Source organism: Anser anser (genome assembly GCF_964211835.1).
Source record: "Anser anser genome assembly, chromosome: 2".
In the NCBI taxonomy this organism is placed as follows: domain Eukaryota; kingdom Metazoa; phylum Chordata; class Aves; order Anseriformes; family Anatidae; genus Anser; species Anser anser.
The window spans coordinates 56,296,783-56,319,621 of NC_139721.1; the positions used below are offsets into that span (position 1 = coordinate 56,296,783).

Consider the following 22,839-nt stretch of genomic DNA (forward strand, 5'->3'; position numbering starts at 1 on the left):
GTATCTCTCTGTTGTGTTTTGCCTCTAGCAGCTTTTAGAATCACAAATGCACATTTTTAATGACTAAATGTAACATTAACAGCGAGCCATTCTGCCCCAGTTGTTTCATTAGAGAATGGACTTGCTAGAGACTGCTTTTAAAGTAGACATGTATGTCTAATCAAGGTTTAGAAAAACTGAAAAAAGAATATCAAAAAGAATATTAAAAAGCAGAGAGAATAAGATTATTTATTTCTGTGTGAGCTTTTGAGCGGTAGCTGGAAAGTGAAGTAGAAGGAAGAGGTCGTGGTGTATGGCTACGTGAAATGCACTTTTCTCCAGAAACTTTTCATTCACTCCTACCACAGATGCACATGAGGGTGCATTGCCCCTGCAGCTGGGATCCAGTGGTGATGTTGCAACAGATAACTGAACACATTCTCCATGGTTTTGTTTGAAAATTACTGACAGAGATGGAAGCCTATAAAGGGTAAAGGCAGACCTTCAGTTTGTATTTTTTTTCCCAGTTTTTAGGTAAAACTCTTCTGCATTTTATGAAATGAACAGTGAAACTAAAACGTTTTGAAAAGCTGCCATAGCCTTTCTCTCGTTTTTGCATTTCTGGCATCAATGCTCCTTAAGCACAAGCGCTGCTCTGCTCCATGCCCAGGGTGGAGAGGATGGCCATCGTAGCCCTGCTGCCCCGTGCTCCTCGGTCACAGCTGTGATGTGTAGAGGACCTGTGCCTGGGTGCTGGGACCTGCCTTTGGCTGAGGTGTCCAGGGGATGAGCAGCTTGCCCTCAGTGGTCAGTGGGGACGTGGTGATCCAGCCACCCACCACAACACCTCCCAGTACACTGAGGCTGCTGGGATGACCCTGTCTATAGCTCAGGGCAGTTCCTGTATGACACCTTCTTTCTGTGTGAGGAGCAACTCAGCTGGACTCATGTCCAGTTGAACACAGTTTGACTGGTTTATAAAGAGAAATGGAGATGGGCCAGGGTCCAGCTCCAGGTAGGTCTGGAGGACAAGACGTATGAGGAGCAGCTGAGGCCCCTTGGTTTGCTCAGCCCCGAGCAGAGCAGGCTGAGGGGAGGCCTCATGGCGGCCTGCAGCTCCCTCACGAGGGGAGCGGAGGGGCAGGCGCTGAGCTCTGCTCTCTGGGGACAGCGACAGGACCCGAGGGAACGGCATGGAGCTGGGACAGGGGAGGGTCAGGCTGGGGGTTAGGGAAAGGGTCTGCACCCAGAGGGTGGTCGGGCACTAGGACAGGCTCCCCAGGGCAGTGGTCATGGCACCGAGCCTGCCGGAGTTGATGAAGAGTTTGGACAATGCTCTCAGACACACGGTCTGATTTTTGGGTGGTCCTGTGTGCAGCCAGGAGGTGGACTCAATGGTCCTTAAAGGAGGCTATAGCGAGGAGGGGATTGGGTTCTTCTCCCAAGCACCAAGTGATAAGATGAAGGGAAATGGCCTCAAGTTGCACCAGGGGAGGTTTAGGTTGGATATTACGAGAAATTTCGTCACTGAAAGGGTCATGTGGCATTGCAATAGGCTTTCGAGGGAAGTGGTTGAGTCACCATCCCTGGAAGTCTTCAAGAAACATGTAGATGTAGAACTTAGTAGCATGGTTTAGTGGTGGACTTGTCTGTACTAGGTTAAAGGCTGGACTAGATGATCTTACAGGTCTTTTCCAACCTGAACGATTCTATGATCCTTGTGGGTCCCTTCCAACTCGGGATCTTCTATGATTCTGTGGGCCAACTACAAGACCGTACATGGCACCGGTTCCTGGCTGCTTCCTGTTCCCTTTTCTTTCCCAGCAACATGAAACAGATCATTTTAAATTCAGTGGTTTCTGCTACCTCCTAATTCCCTGCATGATTTAAAAAACAAACAAACAAGGTTCATGTGAGAAAAGTCAAGAGAAATTCTCCACAGCCCCAAGGAGGGGTGTGATTTAGCACGCCGTGCAGCGGCTGGTGGGGAGGTGAAGCACGAGGTACCCTGTGCCCTGTCCCCCGTGTGCCAGCAGGTTGGGGAGGCATTGCCCGGCACGGCCTCCTGCCAGCCCCTGTGAAGGCAGCTGTACGTGGAGGCTGGGTCGGTCCCTACGATGCACGCTGTCACCAAGATAAAGGCGGCCTCGAACACCCTCGAGGTTGCCAGGCCTAAAAATATACACAGGCGAGGCTTTGTTTTCCGTGAGGGCTCATGTGCCTCACACGTGTTCCCCAGCTGGTCTCTGCTGCGGGCACAGCGAGTGCTGACGCCCGGGAGCACGTGGCTGGCTGAGGACAGGCCTCCTGTGACCGTCCGCGTGTCACTTTGCCACGGGACGGGGACACTGTGGGCCCACACACTGGGCATGGCTGGCAGCGGCCACGGCTGGTCAGGAGGGACAGAGCTGTGATAGGTGGCACGTGAGGTGTTATAAGCGCAGACTTTACACCAGGAATCTGTTTACGCTGCTGAATTTACCCTTTCTGGGCCATTTTGGGCGTCCCGATGTTAGAAGCTTACGGGGGGGTTGCACTTCTGTGGAAATATGTTTTGGTTCTCGCATGAGGGTATTAAAATCGAGTGTGAGGGTATTAAAATTGAGTAGTGCCGCTGTACAGTCGCTACTGTTTGAGATGGTGTATCTGCTAAGCAGACACGCTGTTAAATCGTGCTTACTCTGTGAGCTTGGAGACGGGCTGTCTTGATTTTGTCCAGAACCCCTTAGCACCGTGGTGTCCGCGTCGAGCAGCACAAAAGCCTGTGTAGCTGGGGAGGGGGAGCGCTCATGTAAGCCAGGCTGTGACCGTGCTTTTGACTTTCCTGGTGGCTGCTGTGCCAAAACACGCCACGAAGGTAGAATTTGGTTTTTCATTTTGCTCCTCCCTGCCTGCCCGTCTGTTTCCTGCAGCCGCTCAGGGAAGGCAGCGGTTTTACAGCCCCCCCCCCCCCCCCCGCCTTCAATCCTCTTTGACTGGACTGCAATTTTAGCCCAGTGGTACCTACATTACGGGGAGGGAGCAGCACCGAGCGTAATGCCGCACTAAGGGTTTTACATTTGTCTTCTGGCTTGCTGCATAGTCAGGATAAGTCATAACGGTTTCTCCAAATCCCTGTGAGTTTTTTGTGTTTTTTTTTCTTTTCTTTTTTTTTTTTTCTTCGAAATGAAGTGATTAGCTTCTGCCATAAACTTCCCCTTGTCTCGGGCATCCAAGCCTTGTGCTGAGCTTGACAGCATTCAAGATCTCCTGCCCACATAGACTATTAGGTTCTGCTTATCCTTCGTTTCCACTGCCTGGTGAAATATTAGATAACGGGGAAGGAGCTTATCTTACATGCGTCTGAACTGACAAATATGGCAGCCTTTCAGTAAAAAGGCTAATGCAGACGAGGCCTTTTTCCTGGCTAGAATAAGAATGAGGCTGGTACTTGTCTTCTGCCATTGACAATGGTCAGATGCGTGCAGCGTGATTTCCATAGCATCCAGACAGTCAGAGTACCTAATATCTACCTGTCTAGTCAATACATCAGCTTTGCTAGAGCGGAGAGCTGAAGTTTGTCATTGAGGCTCGTTTCTAATGCATCACGAATGGATCTTCCGCCGGTACTCCAGGGTAAACATTGTAAGCTGCGCAAATGTATTTACCAGCAATGACAAATAACTGTGTCAGTCACTTTTGTTTTGTTCCCTAAATAAGACGTTCTCTATAAATGCCCTTATGGATTTAATTTTTGCAGTTTTAAGCAGGAGGAGGAGGGAAGGGGAGGATTTCTTACTGTTTGAACAATACTGCTAGGTTCACTTTAATGTTTATTTCCCTCTGTGTTTCGGCACATGAAAAATCAGTGTAATAATCTTCAGAGGGACCCATTTCAGGATTTAACAACTGGAGGGCAGCAGCTGGGAAAGTGTCCCAATGGCAGCATCGAGTGGAATTTGTTTTAAAAAGCAGGGCTGAACGACAAATCCGTATTGTGGTGGTGCTACCTGGAGGGGGAAGAGGAGAGGGAAGGAGACGGCTGCTCTGCCTGCACAGCAGTGAGCGAGCCCTGCTGCTTGGAAGTTTTTTGGATCGTCTCAGGCACGGAGTCATGCTTGAAGTTTAGCACTTCCATTTTGAGCACGAATACTCACCATTATAATGTGGTGTAGCTCTGCCTTACATTCACGCAGATATTTTGGGAAATTGTTTTCCCAGCCATAAATCCTAAACTGTACGTTTGCTATGGGATTCTCAGCCACCAGCTAAAAATCTGAATGTCTGACAGCCCATAAAGCTGGGGATCTGGTGGGAGAAACTGGTAGCCTTTTTAGAAATGAAGGAATAGAAATTAATGCCTGGCTTGCCTGCAGTACAGCAAAATAGAAATGCGCTCTGAGGAATGGAGGAAGTGGAAAGAGTTGTTAGTTGGGCAAGCCAGATGCACCTAGACAGCATCCTGAGCCGCTGCCAACCCACACTGGGTTTTTGGACCTTTTCCAGGCTTTGTTCCTGAAAATAAATTGTTCAAGATGGGAAACTTTGAAGATTGCATTGACCAGTGAGCCGTGTGGGTGTGTGACTGTTAGGGGAGAGAACCTGGGCTTTGGATCAAGCAACGAGGCTCATGGAGAAAAAGAAGTGATTAAAGTTCAGTCTGTGTTTTGGTTGTTTGCAGAAGGTGGTCTGCGCTTTTTTTGTTTGTTTGTTTCTTCCTTATAAATGGGATTAATACTGTCTCTGGAAATCGAGTAAGGGCTGTCAATTGGATTATTCAGTTTAGCCATTGACTTGCTATGTAGCTGCTGTTCGGTTTCCTTCCATATAAAATGATTGCCTCTCTATCTACTTCGCAGGGGGAGCATTTGAAGAAATTAAGTAACATCACTAAACCATTCTGAATATGTAAAACAATGGATATATGCTAACTATTATGTTATTTACTTAATGCTTTGATAGCCATGTTGCAAAACAAATGAGGAGGTGGGGATATCTTTTGGAACAGAATATACTGCAGTGCCTGCCTTGATCTGCATTAGACATCTGCACTGTGAAGTACAAGTGATGCTGAAAGATGCACTGAGAAAACAAATGGGTTACAGTACTGTCGTGTTAGAAATGGCAAAACGTGTAAGCAATAGAGAAACTAAAACCACTTCGTTATAGGCAGAATTATAAAGTATTAACTGAAGAAATACAGCAGAAAAGGTAAAATATGAACATTTTGGAAACTGGGAAGGATAGTTCTTTACGTGATGTAAAGTCACACTTAAAAAAAAAGAACTTTTTTTTTTTTTTTTAAGCAGAAAACAGACCCTCAAAGTTCTGAGATTTAACACTTGGAACCACAACTCTTGACTCTAAAAGTGAAAAACAAAACAAAGCAAAACACCTTCCCGAATTTTTTGGAGGTATTCAGGCTGAAGTTGGCTTTGAGGAAGACACCTACAATGAACAAAAAGTTACAGTCTGTGCTCTGAGAGCAGGAAATATGAGAGGACACAAAAGAAAAATGCCCCAGCCCTTTTGCATTCAAAATGTCTAAGCAGTCTGCCCAAACAAGGATAGATCCAGGCTGAGAGCCAGTTTGGGCTGAGTGACAGATTCATGCTCCTCATATGCACGGTCTTGGCTGGAGCAATTCCCTTCTCACCGTCTTCTGTGTGTAAAACAGAAACTACACATATCGACAGCAAGGTGAAGGTATTTGATGTGGCTTAAAAAAAAAAAAAAAACAGGATGAGCGCAGTAATGGGTGTGCCTTTTCTAATTAATTTAGCAAAACTGCGCTAATACAATGACATGCAGTTTCCAAGTCGGGAAATCTGGCCGCTGAGGCACCAGCAGCAGCTCAGCCTTGCTGTGCTTGCTCAGCACTGGATGGCAACAGCTCTCCACCTTCGCCTACCAGCCAGCGGGGACGCTCTGGGCTTTCTCCTGCAAGGACATTTTGTGACCCGATGGCAGCGAGGGGAGCAGGTCCCCCAGAACAGAGGTGGACCAGGGAGCTCTTGCTGTGTGGTGTGAACTTTGTGGCGTGGATAATTACAAGTTTGCGCCACGTTTGGTCGAGACCACATCAACAGGAGAATTGGCTCCTGTGCCGTACTGATGCTTCAGGACGTGGTTTCTCTTGAGCGTGCACCAATATGTCAAACAGAGGACGTTAACGTCATTGTGCTAAAATCTTGTTCTTTGCTCTTCTGATCAGGAGGCACATTTCCATTTCTTTATTTAATCTCCCAGGTCTGATTTCAAAACAGGTACATGGGTGAAATCCTGGTTGAGAAGCTGCTCACCTGTGGGTGACGGAGGCTCAGCACCTTCTGGGATGTTGTGTGCTGCACGGGGACAACTCCTCACGCTGAGCTGCTCACCCAGAAGCAGGGATAACTCTCTGCTTTAGGCCCAGAAGATACTGCCCAGAGTGAGAAAGTGCCACAGCTTCCGTGGCACAGGACGTATGGGGAGGTACCAGCTGCCCTGCCCGAGGGAAGGAGCGGCGTGGCTGGGTCTTTGCCACAGCAAGTTTGCACGTGTCGTCCCCGAGGTCTGGTGTGCTCAGGCAATGCAGGCGGGCGCGGGGGTGTGCACGTATCGTAATATTTATGACCTATACAAGCAGGTGTTCAGTGAAGTCTGGTGTGCAGGGAGGACGAGACGCTGCGTGCAGGTGGCCAGAGCGTGCTTCAGATCCCGGACACGTCCCAGATCCCGCACACGCCACGTGTACACCATGCTCATGAAGCACCACACAGCCTCCCCGGTCGTCTGTCTGGGACTTGTGAATGGCCAAAAGCCTGCTCGGAGCTATTATGCAGATGAGGATGCCAGGCGTCCTGAAATCCCGGACAAATCCCCTTAGTGCTTTTGCTAAATCTGCAACTGGGATTTGCTGTTGTGACAGCACATCCTAAGTGTGGTAAAAATAGCCTGTCTCCCGGCGGGTAAAGCTGCCCCTCATTCCCCAGCTAATGGGTGAGCAGCCAAGGCTGCCTGCAGATTGTTGCACAAACGCGCGACGCGGGTCTTGGTGGCAGGGCATCACACGTGAAAGCCGTGCTTTGGTTTTTAACTAAAAAAATACAATCTTGTCAAACGCGAAGCATTAGTCCTTTTGCAGCCCCCGTCGGGTCATGGGTGGACGTGAGCACGGGTCAACGTGCTTCGTACTCCTTTGCCACTGTCTGTGCGTGCGTGTGGATGCACGATCTTACACGACACATTGCATTTTTTCTGTGACCCTGAAAACAGGTATTTTGCTCAACAAAGAAATTCATACAGAAGGTTGTGTCCCACCCAAAGGGGGTGTAACAGTATCCTGTCAGTGGACTACACCAAAAGGCTGCTGGTGAATCACTGCAGTGTCAGATGTACGGCCGTACCGAGTGGGAGCATGCGATGAAGTAGTTTGAAACGCAGCCTGCCGTCCAAAAATACCAGCCAACCGACTGTAAGATGCATTAGCTGTCAGCTCCCAGTGTGTCTGATGAGATTTCAAGCAAATTCTGCTTTTTGCTGTCGCACACAGAAAAACACCATTGCAGCTGTCTGGGGCCTGCCTTTTTCTCATTGGCGAAGGGCACCTGCCCGTTTGCTGCTGGACAGGCACGGACAACGCACCTTTGTGATTCAGGAGCTTCTGTGTCGTCATCGGAAGTGGCCGAGCAGCCCAAATTTCACACGGCACCGGCGTCAAGATGGCGTGTGGTGGCTGGACTCGGTGAGGTCGTGCTCAGTGGCAGTGCTGCACGGGCGCAGAGAGGGGCAGGGCACAGGCGCCGAGGCGCGAGATGCCGCTGACTCCTCCAAAAACGGGCTACTGCCACGGCCCTGGGTGGGACCGGCTTCATTTTGTGTGAAGGAGATGTGGATTCCAGCTTCCTATCACGTTGCTAGGGTGCTGTCCATCAAGTGATGTTAGGAAATCGTTTTTTTTAGAAGCTACACCAGTTTTGACATGCTGCTTTAATATTTTTCTGGCTGCAATAGGGCAAGACATAGAAATCCAATGCTGTCATCACACAGAGCTGTGAAGCATTCTCTCTCTCTCTCTCTATTTTTTTTTTTTTTGCTTTCTCTCTCTTGTACTGTGTCATATGGAAACCAGATCAAGATTATGAAATTATTGCCCACAAACTGTGATCTTTTTTCTCTTTTGTGGTGGGAACTGACAAGTCAGTGACGGCTTAGTGCTGTTGGTACTAGCTGTTCATGCTGCATGCATTTGTATGTATTGGGAAGTGCCGAACTTGGCGTGCTTTTCGCTTGGCACGCAGGCTGGTGAAACGTCAGATTTTTAATCGTGATAAAGTTCACGAAAGAAGAAATTATGGCAGATGTTTCCTTTTGTCGGAGCTGAACTGAATCATTAAAATGTGCTATGATGTACTATGAACGAGTCAGTGTAAACACCATCCCCGCGAACATGTCAGAAGGCTGAAGAATGTGGACCATTCATGGTAATGTTAAAAACCATGTGGTCTGCATGCTGTATTACCAAGCTTTTCTCTTTAAACGCAGAGCATGAATCTTATGAATTTTTATTGCCTTTACACAAAATGAAACACTCTGCTTCGGTAAAAATAGCCTGGTAGCTTCTGCCGCCCGGTTGTCATTTCGCTGGGTCTTTACCCAAAGGTGTACTGCTCAGAGGCAGCAGTGAGGAACGCGATTCCCACCGAGCGTGGAGCTCGCTCTCCTCATTCCCCCTTTTCTCTGAGATGTCGTGTTGGGAAGCGCTGCTGTTTGCTGAGGAACGCCTGTGATGGCACGTTAAAGCACACAACCGAGAGCAGCGATCGCACGCGGATACTTCCCAGTATCCTTCCACTTCACATTTCTGGTTGCTGCCAAGTGGTTATGGAAAACCTGCAGGAAGCATCCCGAGACCGCGGGATTCTCTGTGGACTTTCTCTCCGTCTCCGGCCTCACATCTCCTATGTGAGGATTACCGTCTGCACTCGCTCAGGCCATTAGTCAGAAGAGAAGTGCGCTATGAGGAGCTTCCTGATGCTTCCCCATGAGCTGAATAGATAATACCCGCAGTTGTTCTCACTTTTGCTGGCCTGAGAAGACTTGACTGGATCTGGTTCTTACTCCAAGTGTTGTCAGTTCTCAAGACTGTACTGCAAACTGGGTGGCTTCTTGAAAGCTGCTGGAATTGAGGGAGTTCACAAATATCTGCGTGTTGACTCAGAGGTCAAAGAAATGCTGTAAAGATAGGATCTAAGTCTATCCCAACGTTGTTTTATATTCCTCTTCTGATTTGAAGGGACTTGACTAACAGTTTTGGGGTGCTGGTGGTTGGGAATAAGACACTCAGTTATATCATAAGGTGGGCGATAAGCCATAGCAAATCCCAATCATTGTGCATGCTAAAAATCTCAGTCCCCATCCTCTTTTGGGGTGCATTGCAAGTGAAGTGAACGTGTTTTGCAGACCAATTTAAATACTCTTAAACTGTGACCCCTTCTCCAGATCAATTATATTGATTTACTAGCGAAAAATGTGTCTGGGTGCATGGACATAAATGAACTGTATACAAACAATGTATTTTCATTTAAGCCAGAAGTAATGCACTTAGTAAAACAGTCATACAGGTTTCAGTGGTAACAGTTGTTAATGGCAAAGCATCTATGGTTATTGCACCATGGAAATTGGTGGATATGCAGTATGCTTTTTTTAATTTGCTTAAGTTTTTACACCTCTCTTGCACCATAGGACCTTAATCCATCATGAAACCTCATTAGAAGCTGCGCCACTGTATCCCGAGGCAGATGCGAAATCTGTGTGAGTCACTGATTTGCGATCACGCTGAAGGAAACTGAGTCTACAATACTTAGGAAAGAAGCTGCCCGTTTGGGATTCATTTGCGCAGCTCCTTTTGTATAAATCATTAGTGCTATAAACTATCCATTATTGTTAGAAGAAGAAATTTAACAACGCAAATAAAACAAAATACTGTGGCAGAGCAATTTTATGCTCGATTGTAATGTTTAATGGCCTGTTCTCATAAAGAGATTTTCCCATCCTTCAGACCTATCATGTGTGTGACTCACTTGATTTCCGATGGTCTGAACATCCCCAATTTTATTCCTGGAGTTGTTTTCTCTGCAGCAAAATCTGTAAATGTGCTGCCGCATGGGGTTATCCAGGGTTAATTTCCCTTATGATTACACATCCAGACAGCATGTATGCAAATGCTGCAAGACAAACGATGACAAAACCATAGGATGAAAGTGTAAGAAGAAAATTACTTGATTTTGCTCATAGACCCATTTTTCAGTATCCAATGTATTTCCCTTACTCATTTTTAAATGTTTATACTAGCTTGTATCGGCATTGTGGGCTTTTCAAAACAGTTTCTGGCATCACTGACCTCAATTAGTGCATTATATTGCTTCTTTTTCTCCCCCAAATTTCTTTGGATACCACTTTTCCAGGTTCCTGTCTTCATTGTTGCTTTCAGGCGCTAGACTGCAACATCAGTGAGGCATAGTTTCATCTCTCTAAACCATCTGATTATATTAATGCCAGAAATAAAATAGAGCTCATCATATTCAACTTGTATTTTCTGCACTTTGTTGTTATCCTGGTTCAGTTTTCCCTTCTTGTCTTGGTTCTATGTCTTGCCCTTACTTGTGTTTGTTTTTTTTTTTTAAACCCAAAGTTTCTGGGTTTTCTTGTGATCTGAACGGGTTTCTGCACCATACAGCTTCTTGAAGTCTGTCCCTACACCTTAGAAAGCACTGAAATATCTTGATAGCCTGTTAATCTGAAGCCAAGTGCCCATTGTTTTCTTTTCCTGGCTGGCAGGGAGTATGTTGGCAATCGAGATTTATGAACTGAATAATCCACCTGGCAGGAGACTCTCTGTAACCCCGAGAAGCAGGCTTTCCTGGAAGAATGAACGCTCCTTTTCTGTGTGTAAAATACTGCTAATAGCTTATTTAGCAACCTATATTTCTACAACAGGGCTTTCAGTTTTGTGCTGGAGGTGGATTCTTGCATATGCATGGATTCTAGCACCCATGCTAATTCTGTCTCTCGTTTAACTTTCATCTGTTCCTATGGTAAGATAATGCATGATGTGATCTCTCAGCTTTTTAATGTGGTCCTTAGTGCATCTCCTCTAGCTCCTGTTTGAATGGGCTAAAATATATATATATATAAAATGAAGGAGGATTTTTCCCTGTACTTGCTGAAAATTGTTTGGAAACAGCCATTGGGACTCAGAAGAGCTCGGTACACATACTTCATTGCAGTTGCTGTTGGGATAACTTTGAATAACCGTAGAATTAAAACAAAAACATTGTGACCCTTTCTTGCCTTAATTTACTGTTTTCTCTTACCTAAACGGCTCATTTCTACAACCAGTGGTTAGATTAGAGCTCAAAATAAGCCAAAAGCTATGAAATACGATAAAAATGAAGGACTGAAGGGGTTGTGGTGTTTTCAACATGGCTGATTTGGTTCCCAAGTTTTTAATAGAGCTAACTGGAGGACTGAGGTAGTCAATGATTAAAAGAAGTGGAAGTTGCTGTATAGCAGTGTTCAACGTAACGGGTACCTGCCTGGAAATCTGGGTCTCGGCCACCTGTTTTCTTTGTCCCTTGTAGGGCTGTTTCCATGGTCTGAGCAGCCTGTGCTGATCATAAACCCTGTGCCCAGAGTTTCCCATTCCTTGTGCATCAGGAAGTGCTAGGAAATCCCGTACCTGTTTTCCAGCAGTGGCATGGGAGCATCGAAGGTACCAGCAGCGCGGTCTCCAGGCTAAACAGGGCCAGGGTGTGATCAGCACGGCAGCATTTAACCCTGCCGGAGGAGACGGTTGTAAATTACCTGTGCGAGGACGGGTAGACCTGCAGTGGGGATAGCTCACGAGTAGATGGTGTCACTCGCCAGTGTAAACAAAGCGGGGATAGTCAGGGCTGAAATGTGATTACTTTTCAAACAGCATGTTATAATTCTGTGTCCCGGACTGAACCCTGCGTCCAGCACAAGAAAACAACCTACCGGATGCGTGGCCAGCACATGGAGCATGTGGGCTGTGTGGCTAGCTGTGCGCATCAAGGACTGCTGGGTTTTTCTAGGAAACAAGATTTGGAGGCAGATCTTTAACTGAGGATTGCAAAGGGTGATTAAAAAAAAAAAAATCAATTTCACAATCCTTCCTATTAATGCAGAGTAAAGAACAGCTTTAACAGCAAGTTAATTCAGAGGCCTTCAACACTCTCCTCTTCTGCGTTAAATCCCTCCCCAAAACTTGCTTCTTTTCGCTTGCGTCACTAATCTCCACGCTGCTCCCATCTGTTTGGTTCCTTGCACCTAATCACATTAAACACGACATAATATATCTAGGTGTGCATGTGCAGGCACGTAAGTTACCTGAATTCACCGCAAATGGGAAAGGCACTTTTACTTTTCCTGGTGTGGTGTCATTCCTCAGAAACTTTTTCCGACAAACTCAACCTGTAAACGGCAGATTTAACCAAAAGGGTGAAAATTTACCCCAGGAGGTGGCAGCTTGAGAGCTGGGGGCACGGGAAGTCATGGTGCACGTCTGCGGTTGCTTGAAGCCAGCCAAGGCGCAAGCCCCCACCAGAAGGGCTCTGCTGGTCTCCCGCTCTGTCCCACCACGACTGTTTCCCACCTCCCTTTTCCGTGCGCTCACCCAGCGAGCAGCAAGCCATTCGATTTCAGATCAGAGCTGATCCGCTCGTCTGTGGCCAGCCCCACACCACCCAGATTCCCCAGGGGGGTGACCTACACAGGCTAGCAGCGAGCAGGGGGAAGCACCCCCGTATTTTCCAGTTTCAAAGCCATGTTTTTTCTCTTACTCTTCACCAGCTTTGTACCTTTTGGTATAGTCGTTAATGTCTGCAGAGTAGCAGAGGGAAAAAAAAAGGGTAAATAGTGTAAATGGGAAAGTCATGTTGCGAAACGGTGTCTGCCCAGTTTTGGTCACTGAAGATTGACTGTGTTTTCTTCTGTTTCAGAGATTACCATCTCTGCTATTAGTAAAATAAAAAAGCAGGTCTGGGTCCTGTGGCTTCCAGAATGAGTTTTTTGTTTCCACAGTGAAGACCGAGGAGATAGGAAGCAGAACAGCAATTATAGGCTTGATAAAATTTCACCTAAAACTTACCCAGTTTAACCAGCCCTCGGCTTTATCATTAATATGCTAGACTTGTAATGGTTTGTGGAGGAGCGCTGCAACTCAGTACACCGCAGCCTGCTTGGGGAGCTTCAGCCCTTTCTTTCTCCAGCGTGGCCGTGCTAGTTTTAGGTCCGGGTAAAACCTCTGCGATAAGGCAGGCAATCCGAGAAGGAAGCAGGTCCCCATGGACCTGCTTTGATGGGAGATCTGGCACTTGTTGCCCCGTTGTTCAGCTCCTACAGGGCTTGAAACTTGAAACTTGATGATAAATTCTTAACAAATAGGTCAGGAGCCAAACATTGCTCTGAGGATGCTTAGCACTTGCTTAGCACTTGCTTGGCCTATGGATACAGCAGTCTGTAGCCAGTTTTCAGTCACTCTGCCTGCACCGGTGCAACAATATCTTATTAAACAGATGTTGGCAGGTAGGAAAGGAGTGGGTTATGCAGCGGGCCCGTCTCTCTACACGGAGAACTTGCCAAAGCAGTTGTTCTGTGCTGTGGGTTAATGCCCTTCAAGAACTGAGAAGACTCTAAACATCCAAGCGGGATCACTTCTCTGAGGCCCTCTCTCCTCCTGGCTTTTTCTCCTTGACTTTGAGTCAAGGGGTTGTCTTTTTGAGACTGGTCCATGGGGTTGGTCTGCAGATGTGAGGTGTGTGGGGAGCAGTGGCTATGGCCCCATGGTCTGAGTGTTTGCTGGGTGCTTGGCCATCTCCATGATCTGGAGAAATAACGAGGACCTCGGAGGAAGGCTGGCCCTGCGGGTTAAGCAGGTATGGGAGGAAACCCGTGAGGTGGAGGGCGTTGGGTGATCCCTGCGCTTGCTCTGGGGAGCGGGTGCTCCTGGGCTCTGCGCTGCTCCTGCACCCGGCGCGGCCAGAGGCACCCGTAAGTCCCGGCCACCGCACTGCTCTGTGGCTGCCCCCGGGCTTGGGGACTGCTCTGCCCGAAAACCAGCCAGAAAAAGCGGCTCCTTGGCCGGGCCGGGGTAGGCAGAGGGGTTAAAGGGAAGCCAGCCGCTGGGAGTTTTGCCAAGGACGCGCATGAAACCGGAGCCCGAAATCCCTGGCGTTTTTTCTTTCCCCTCCCCCTCTATTTTTTTTTTTTTTAAATCTTCCCCTGGGGGGGAGCAGCCCGGCGGGGCAGCGGGGGCAGCGCCCTGCCTGAGGGGGCGGCCTGAGGGGCCGGCCACCATTTTGGGGCGAGCGGCCGCCGCCGCCCCGCCTCCCGCCGTGCCCGTGCCCGTGCCCGTGCCCACCGCCCCGCTCCCCTCCCCTCCCCTCCCCTCCGGCCGCGGCTCCCCGCGGGCTCCCCCAGGCGAGCGGCGCCGGGGCCGCCGGCAGGGCGGGGGCGGGAGGAGAGGAGGAGGAGGAGGAGGAGGAGGAGGAGGGAGCGGAGCCGGCGGGAGGAGGAAGAGGAGGAGGAAGGCGAGGAGGCTCCGCCGGGCGGCCGCGGCTTAAAGAGCGGAGCGGCGCGGTAAGCTGCCCGACCCTCCGCGCCTGCCCCTCGCTCGCTCACGCTGCCCGCGGGTCTCGCGTGGGGGTGGCTGGCTGGGTGGGTGGGGGGGTGTGTGGATGGGGGCGGCGGCGATGGACCTTATTTTTGCTCCCCGTCGTTTCTAATTATTATTTTTATTTTCCCCAATTACCCCCGTGCGGACAAAGCCCGCTCACACCAGGTTAGGCGCGACCCGAGGGCAGCGGGGGCTCCCCCCCCCCCCCAGCTCCCCGCCGCCCCATGGCAGCCGGCGGCCGGTAACCGGGGCCGGGCCCCGCCGCTGCCCTGGGCCGGGAGAGGCGGCGGCGGCGGCGGCAGGGCCGGGCTGAGGCACGGAGCGGCCCCCGCACGGCTCCCCCCGGCCGCATGGAGCCCGGGGCGGGCGGGTGATGCGGGGCCCGGCCGGGAGCATGGCCGCCGAGCGGCTTAACGGCACGGCGGGGAAGGATGCCCGGCTCAGGGAGCTGGTGGCGGACGGAGGTACCCCCGGTCGTGCTCGGTTGGCGGCTGCGGGGGTGTGGGGGGTCGGTTTGGGGGCGCAGAGCCCCCCGGGGGCTCGCCGTGGGGCAGGCGGGGGGGGGGCTGCGGGTGGCGGTGCGGAGCTCCTCGTCCCCTCGCGTGGGGGTGCTGATAGGACAGCGCGGGCATATCTATAGCGTAACAAGCCGTTTCCCCGCTTTCTTTTTGCCTTACTTTCCCTGGAAGGCGTTTTCATTAACTCTGCCCTTGCCTTTTTCGTGCTGTGCGTCTGTGAGGAAAAATCCCCCCCCCGGAAAAGAAACCTGGCGTAAATGCCACAGCCTGCATGCAGCAGGCACCGGGAGGTAAAGCTGGCTCGTTGCCCCAGCCCCCTGGCCTCCCCCTGCTTTCTCCCCAGCTTTATTTATGGAAAAAGCCCTTATTAGGAAAAATACGTTTCTGGAAGGTAGCGCCGGGGCTGGGAGGGCTGTTATACACGGCACACGTGCGGCAGGGGGGGCGAGGGACCCAAGTGACTAAGTGTGTGTCAGCAGCCGTCAGAAGCTGTTCCCATTGCCTTGAGCGGTGCCAGCAAACAGAGACGGCTTCTGTTCGTGTCTTTTGCTCTTTCTCTTCTCCTAATAATAACCTAGTGACTAGGGGGAGGACCGGGCTGGAGGAAGAAGAGGGTGAATGTCGTCTTCCCCTCCTCCTGAACATCAGCAGGATGCTTTGTGGCGTTTTCGTGCTTGCAGTGCAGCACTGAACTTGGAAAATCCTCCTGCGATTCCAATATATGTTCGCATTTTAGCACAGCGTCTCCAAGTGATTCCTCCCCTCGCCGGAGGGAAACGCTGACAGCCCTGAGCCCCGATTTCCAAAGGAGAGGTGCTGTCCCCCACCGCCGAAACGCTGGGACCTCGATAAATTTAGAAGACTCTGCCCTTGGCAGATACAGAAGCAACATGTCATTCCAGTGATCTTTGCATTCTAGGAAAGCCTAAATCAACATTGCTCGCTTTGCATGTTGCCCTTTAGCAACACTCTCTCAACTTCCAGTCTGAAGTATTGCGTGGACCCAAGCCGGGAAAAAAGGGGTTTGGGGTACAGAAGCTTTTTGGTACTGAGTAGCCTGAGAATCTGAATTGCAGCAGTTGTCGGCTGTGGCAAGCCTGTATTCTGTGCTTTTTGAGCCAGGAAAAATTGATTTTGTAGTTCAACACTGTTTTGGGGGGTTGCTTTTGATTGATTCTCGTGCTTCCTGCCTTTGGATCTCTTGGTGGTGACATCTCAAGTGACTCAGGAAAAAAAGTGGCTGTTGCTGATATGGGGCCGATGGCAAAAGCAGAGCAAAGTGCTGACTAAGGAAATATCTGTAAGTGGTGGTGGTCACAGTGTTTGAAAGGAGTCCGAGAATAACGAAACCGCCTTGGGGTTTCCTTTAGCTCCGCCACGGGTGGTTTTGCATTTTGTGCGTGAAGGACATTTTTCTAGCTCGGCTTCATAGTTGTTTGCGTAAGCTTCAGCTACTGGTATTGCACAGGAGGGTGAGGATGACTACAAACGAAGGAGATAAGAGAGAACAAGCTGGTTTCCCTGATGTTTGCTTTGGCTTTATTCTTTTTTTTTTTTTTCTCTGGTATTTTTCTTTTCTTGTTGGCTTTTGAGAGGAAGGAATTTGATATCGGTTCCCTCAAATTCATGTTTTGGTGCCCAAAAGTAGGGTCGTTTTTGCAAAGTGCTGAGAACTGAGCAACTCCTGCTGCTGCTTTCGCTTCTTACCTGCGTGACAACCGGAGACCTCCTCCCATTGACTGGAGTTGTCTCTCAAGATGAGAGCATCCCCGGCGAGCAGCGCAGTTTCCATAGAAATATCTATGACTGTAACTTCCAAAGGGCAATTTCTTCCCGTACATTGCTCATCCGTGCTGCTCCAGTAGAGCTGGAAGGGTGCAAGAGTGGCTGCGAGCGACTCATTTCTAAATATACCCAGTATTTGTGCATGGGGGGGACTTTTGATAAGGTGATGGGCTCTGACGGCGCTAATTGTAATCGTATCTCTTGCGACAGCTAAGACCCTGGTTTCTTTTTAGCCATGGTGGAACATGTCTTGGTTTTGAGTACCAGAACTCTTTTTTTAGACACTTAGCTGAATGGGAGTGTCCTAGAAAAGTTAATTTTACTCTAGTTGGAGAGAAGTAAGTAATTAAAGAAGGCACTTGGTGTAGGTCCAAAAGGAGAAAAAGGCTGTTTGCAGCTTGACTTAGGTCTTCACACGATTTAGCTGATAAAAATTAAGAAAAGTTTTCCCTGCTGTAGTCTTCCTGATCTTTTTTTGTTTTGTTGTTTGAGTCCAGCAGCGGAATAGCAATCACTGAAGCACTAGATACAGCGTCCCGAGTCCTCTCTCAGTGACTTCTGCTTTGAAGCATATAGAGCCCTCTGGCCTCTGCTGGTGTCGCAGGTGGCTTTTAAAATTAGTTCTGCTTTTTGTTACCCAACGGAATTGTTTATGCTGAAGAATTTATTACCTGTAAAGGAAGCGATGGAGGATCACCCAGAAGTTTCTCAACTTAGACCTGCAGTCACTCATACCGATTGATTAGCAATGCCAAGAAGTGAAACATTTCATACTTTTAAGGACATCATTTTCTTTGCAAAACTTTGCAAAGTGGACGGCATCAGTTCTGATGAAATACCGAGTGTTTTCGGGCTATTCCTTTGATGAATTACATTCTGTCTGTGACTGACTTTTTTTTTCTTTTTCTCTTCTTTGTTTTAGCTGAACTGGAGTTTGTTCAAATCATCATTATAATTGTGGTTATAACTGTTATGGTGGTAGTGATCATCTGCTTGTTGAACCATTACAAACTCTCGACACGCTCTTTTATCAACCGGCAGAGCCAAAGCAGAAGACAGGAAGAAACTTTGCAGACGGTGAGTACGAACCCTTCTACCAAATCCCTTTTCCTCGTGCTGTACTCGTCTGCATCCAAGCCTGCAGAGAAGCTCTGATATGCACAACTCTGAAAAACTTCCAATGTTGGTTTCAGTACTGTCGTTGGATTTGTCAGTGGAAAAAATTAGAATGTAAATTTAAAATTTACTGCCTTTGAGTATTCTTAGGCCCTGCTGTGCTCTATGTAGCGTGTTTTCATTTCGTGTTTGGAAGTTCAGGTGTGGCATCCTGTTCGCTGCTGTTGCTGTGGCATGAGGGGAAATGGAAGGGGATTAAATGGGGATCACCTGGGGTATGAAGAACTGACATTTGTGTTGTGACTTTTCAGATATTTACTAATATCTTGGAGTTTTACCACTATTACTGCTCTCTGAAGCTGCAGTGACAGTTTGCTGGATCCAAAACACTAGACCAGTAGCTGCCCAGGAGAGCGCCGTGTTTATGTTCCATTCGAGCAGCAAGAAAATGCTAGGAAAGTGATCCTCCTCAGGGGCCTGGAGTAGCTAAGATGTCTTGTTAGGGAGCCAGAGGCTTAAGGCTGAATCTCCGTCTAGATTTTCCAAGGCTGTCCCAAGTCAACCCAGCAGTAAAGGGGCTCGTAACTTGCCTCGGGAGCCAGAAGTTTGCTGGGTGGGATGCGCTGGGTGTAGCTTTTTGATGCTTTGAATCCTGGATTGAATTCCTGGCAACCTGGTTGTTTTTACTGCTGTCAAAAAAAAAAAAAAAAAAGAGATTGTAACTGGAAGGCACAGTCCCATGATAGTTTAAACCACTCTTCAGTCCACTGTCTTACCCTTCTTTCCATCCTGGTTGTGTGTTTCAACCTCCTTCTTTGGGCTCCGTATCACAGGGACGTGAGGAGGTGCTTCAGGGAGCTAATCTGGCTGAAAACCAGTTGCTTTTTAGCACTTTCGCTGAGGTGACTTAACTCTTACACCTTGGAGGCTGTGCAGGAAAGAGAGGAGCCGTCTCCTCGGGAGGAGGCAGCCTTGGTGCCCATCGTTCTGGTAACCAGGTGTGTCGAGCTCTAATTTAGTTACAGATGAAACTACAGCTTGCGAAACCGTAACCTTGTGTTCTTCTGGGCTGGAAAAATTGACTAGATTAATTTGAGAGTTTTTTTGAAATGGACACACTAATTTAAGAACCACACTTCTGTCTGAAAAGTGTTAACTATAATCGCTACAAGTAGCTAAAATGACATGATTTGAGATAAAGGAAACACATTTTCATCTTCACAAATCTTTTAAAATGGCAGCGAGCTGTCAAATGCATGAGGAAACCCATTATTTCCTGTGTATGGTTCGTTAGTATTGTCTGTTATTAGAGTGAATGGCGCCTTCCCTCTTGGAAGCCAGGGAGGAAACATCATCTTCTTGCAAATAAGGACGTCGGATTTGACGCTGGGGATTCGGGAGCCGCTTTAGTATCCAGAACTGCTCTTAAATCATCTTTAAAACACTGACTCAGTTTCGGTTTGATGGCACCCTTGTAAGTACCGATGGTGACAGTCAAGTGAGGACTTTGTGGGAATTGGTAATCGCTTGGCAAGAAGCGGTTACTAATTCTTCCGGAAACTGTCTGATGTGGGTTTGTCATCGCTGTTACTCATCTTGGTTTCTGATAAGCCGAAGCCATCCTTAAAAAAGGTCATATGTGCGGGGAAGAGACCTTTGGCAGTCTCTGAGGTCAGACACCAAATACTTTTGAATTTTCCTTCATCTTAGACATCAGAAGGAAATTCTGGTGGAAACTAGCCGTGCTCTGTTAGCAGCACAAACCGTGGAAGCAGCGCACAGTGCGTGAGGAGCAGGGAACGGGCGCGTTTGGCTGGTGATGTGAAACTGGAAATGACCAGTCCAGTGTTGCTGTCCGAAGCAGAGTGGATTGCACAAGGCGAACAGGCAGCGTGCGCTGTAAGGCACGGGGTAGGTTGTACCTTATAAAATACACCTGCCTTTTAACCAGGCAGGCCTCCGTCTGCATGCGAGTGCTGATGGGAAGTGGGTTTTCTTCCAAGGGAACGGGCCTTTTGTGGTGTGCAGACTCTGAAAATGGATTTAAATGTTTATTAACCACTAATGCGTAGAGGGAATGTCATTCTGACTCAGGCCTTTTGTCGGTAGAGAAACGGTGAACGAAAACAGGGGAAGTTCAGCAGTATTTTTTTAAACAAAACCAGTAAATGAACTAGCTGGTTCCTGCAGGGAACTATGAAGAGAAACCACCCCTCGCCTGACCGAGGTTGCAGAGGCGTAGCCAGAGACAGGATCTGCCCGTTCTTATTCAGATGGGCCTTTTTTTGTTGTTGTTTTTGTTTTGTTTCTGTCTCCCTTCATGCCTGTGCTGCGTTCAGCTGTGTGCCTTTTCCTCAAGCCCGTCCTGTTTCTGGATGAGGGTGCCTTCCAACAGCTGAGCTGCAGCTGCCCTGAAGACCAGCTCGCCCACTGCCAATCTCATTTATTCTACTTCTTTTTACAAGTGCAACAGAAATGAACGGGTGAATTCTCTGCTGCCTTTATCACCAGCCTCACACCTGTAAAACTTGTGGGGTCAGGGCTCTGAAATAATGAAATGCAACATGTGCTTACGTGCTCGTGGGTTTCTTCTTCATCTGGCTGAACTTCCTTCTTGTTTTTAAAAAAAAAAAAAAGGCCTAGAGGTTGAAATTCTCATTGTTCAGAAATCAGAGCATTAAAAAGAAGATGAAATACCTCTAGAATCCCAAGTGTGAGCAACACTCGAAGGGCAGAAAAGGGGCTGGTCCCAGAAAATCTGCGAGTTGGTCTTCAACAAGTGCATGCTGAAATGTAGTTGTTGCGTTCGTGTTCTGTAGCCGTGCTTTTCTGCGTGCCCATCAGTTCCATTTTCAATTCTTGTTTTTTCTTTTCTGTTTTCCCCTCCTTTTTATCCCTTCTGGGGTCTTACCACCTTCCAGTCTTTTCCCTGGTCTGTCTGTATTTTATTACCATGACTAGTGTGCTGAGGCCTTAAACAGCCCCACAGCTGGGACACAGCAGTCTCTTGAGGGCTCAGAAATACTGGGTTTTCCTGTCGTGGTGCTGCTGAGGATGCTCCTTCACCTCCCAGGGCAAGCCCCCCCATCTCCTGGTGTGGATATTAAAACATACAGACCCTTAAAACACACGATGTTTGTTTGGCAGAATTTAACCACGGTTGTAATATCAGCAGAAACACGGGTCTGGGGGAGACGACTGCGAGCTGAGCGCCAGCTGTGCCGGCCTGAGTGGCGACCCGAAGTGAGGACGTGTGGTACTGAGTGGTGTCTGTGTCTCGCTGCATAAAACATTGAACGTTTCCCCCTGCCGGCCAAGCCACTGGCGTTTGGCACGTGGCGCCGAGGGGGAACCGAAGGCTGTGCGGGGTGGAGCGGACCGGGAAGGGGGTCGGGGCTCCGTCGCTGGAGAAGTGCCTCCTCTCCAGCGGGAACGGGGATGTTACCGGCAGCGCCAAGGGCTTTGGGATGGAGCCGTGTGGCAGCCCCAGAGCGGCGCGTCTGTGCATGGGGTACAACCGTCTGGCGTCCCAGGGGAGGTACGTGCGGCTGCCAGCGCAGTCTTTTCCTCGCCGGGACAAAACCAAGATAAATCTTGCTTTCTGGTGATTAACTCGGGGTGTCATCACCCGTGATTTCCAGGGGGATGCTGAGGGAAAGCTGATTAACAAAGTGACTCGCAGGGAGGCGCTTAATGAGCTTCTGATGTTGCTAAATTGATTCCTTCTTCCCGTCCTGGCAGCTTCTCTCTTTACGTCTTGTTCTCTTACAAATCGATGTTGAAGGAGTACCAAATGCTCGGGCTGCCCCAGCCCCGCTCCTGGCGGCGGAGCGCCCATGTCCGTCACACAGGATGCGTGCCCCGACCAGCTCCTGCATCCCTGCCTCCCAAATAGGGGCAGTGTCGCCGCCAGGGCTGCTCAGCTTGTGATGGGACCGGCATTGATAGTGCTGAGATCCAGCAGCACGGCTGTAAAAGCACCGTGCTCTTGCCCGGAACAGCTCTTTCAGAAGGAAAGTGGAAAAGCAGGAGGGCGAGAGAAAATACTCGGCAGTATTGCCAGCTACGTGGATTTGTTGGAGATGGCAAATGTTTGTCTTGCCTGTTGCCCCACCAGCGTTAGCACTGCTGCTTCTGTTCCCTGCTGACGTGCCCGACCCACCCGTTCTCATTTTCTTACCCAACCGTGCAAAGGAAAGAAAACCCCGGTGTCAACAAGAGCCCAGTCGGTGGCCAGGAGGGAGCGTAGGTGGTGAGAACACCCTGCTTGGCCAGACTTTTCCCTTGCACCAGGCATCAGCTCACAGGAACGGGACGCGCACCGTGTTCTCCTGCCTGCCAGGAGGGACAGCGTGTGCTGGATGCTGCTCTTTGAAGTCCACCACAAAAAAGCCAGAACAGCTTTAATAAGGGCAGCATCATCAGTCTGCAGGTAGGGCTAGAAGCGAGGAGCGCCGGCTCCTGGTGGCTACTGACTCAGCGTGTCACCGTGGGCAGCTTGCTTCATCTCCAAATCAAGGAGGAAGCATAATAATATGTATTTCCTCTACTTCCATGAAATGATTACTTCAGGTGGCAAAGTGCTGTGAGCTTGGGGAAATAAAGACTTTAAAGCATCAAGTAACAGAAATAACCGCTGTAAATGTCAGGAGGCAGAATAAGAGTGAGAGTTCTGACTCTCTCCGTAATTATCTCTCTTGAACTTCTTGTTGGTAGTGTGCCATTCTGCAAGATGCTGTAACCTTTCCTGCCCTTGGGAGGAAAAAAAAAACTTATAAAGGA

The 22,839-nt window shown here is 49.0% G+C and overlaps 1 protein-coding gene across 7 annotated transcripts in view; it reads left to right on the forward strand.

Annotated features, from left to right (window-relative positions):
• Positions 1 to 22,839, forward strand: part of LDLRAD4 (low density lipoprotein receptor class A domain containing 4) — a 291,353-nt gene that overhangs the window by 253,384 nt on the left and 15,130 nt on the right. For 5 of the 7 annotated variants that reach the window (XR_014580824.1, XM_083827164.1, XM_083827162.1 and 2 more), the window contains one exon: positions 17,864 to 18,018. Coding sequence is in view for 6 of the 7 variants with exons in the window: in XM_083827164.1 (XP_083683290.1) it covers positions 17,864 to 18,018 (155 nt within the window). In the remaining variant the exon portion in view is untranslated. Of the gene's footprint in view, positions 1 to 14,339; positions 14,602 to 14,843; positions 15,103 to 17,863; positions 18,019 to 22,839 lie in introns of those variants that run through there. The other 2 variants (XM_083827167.1, XM_083827165.1) reach the window with 2 other exon arrangements.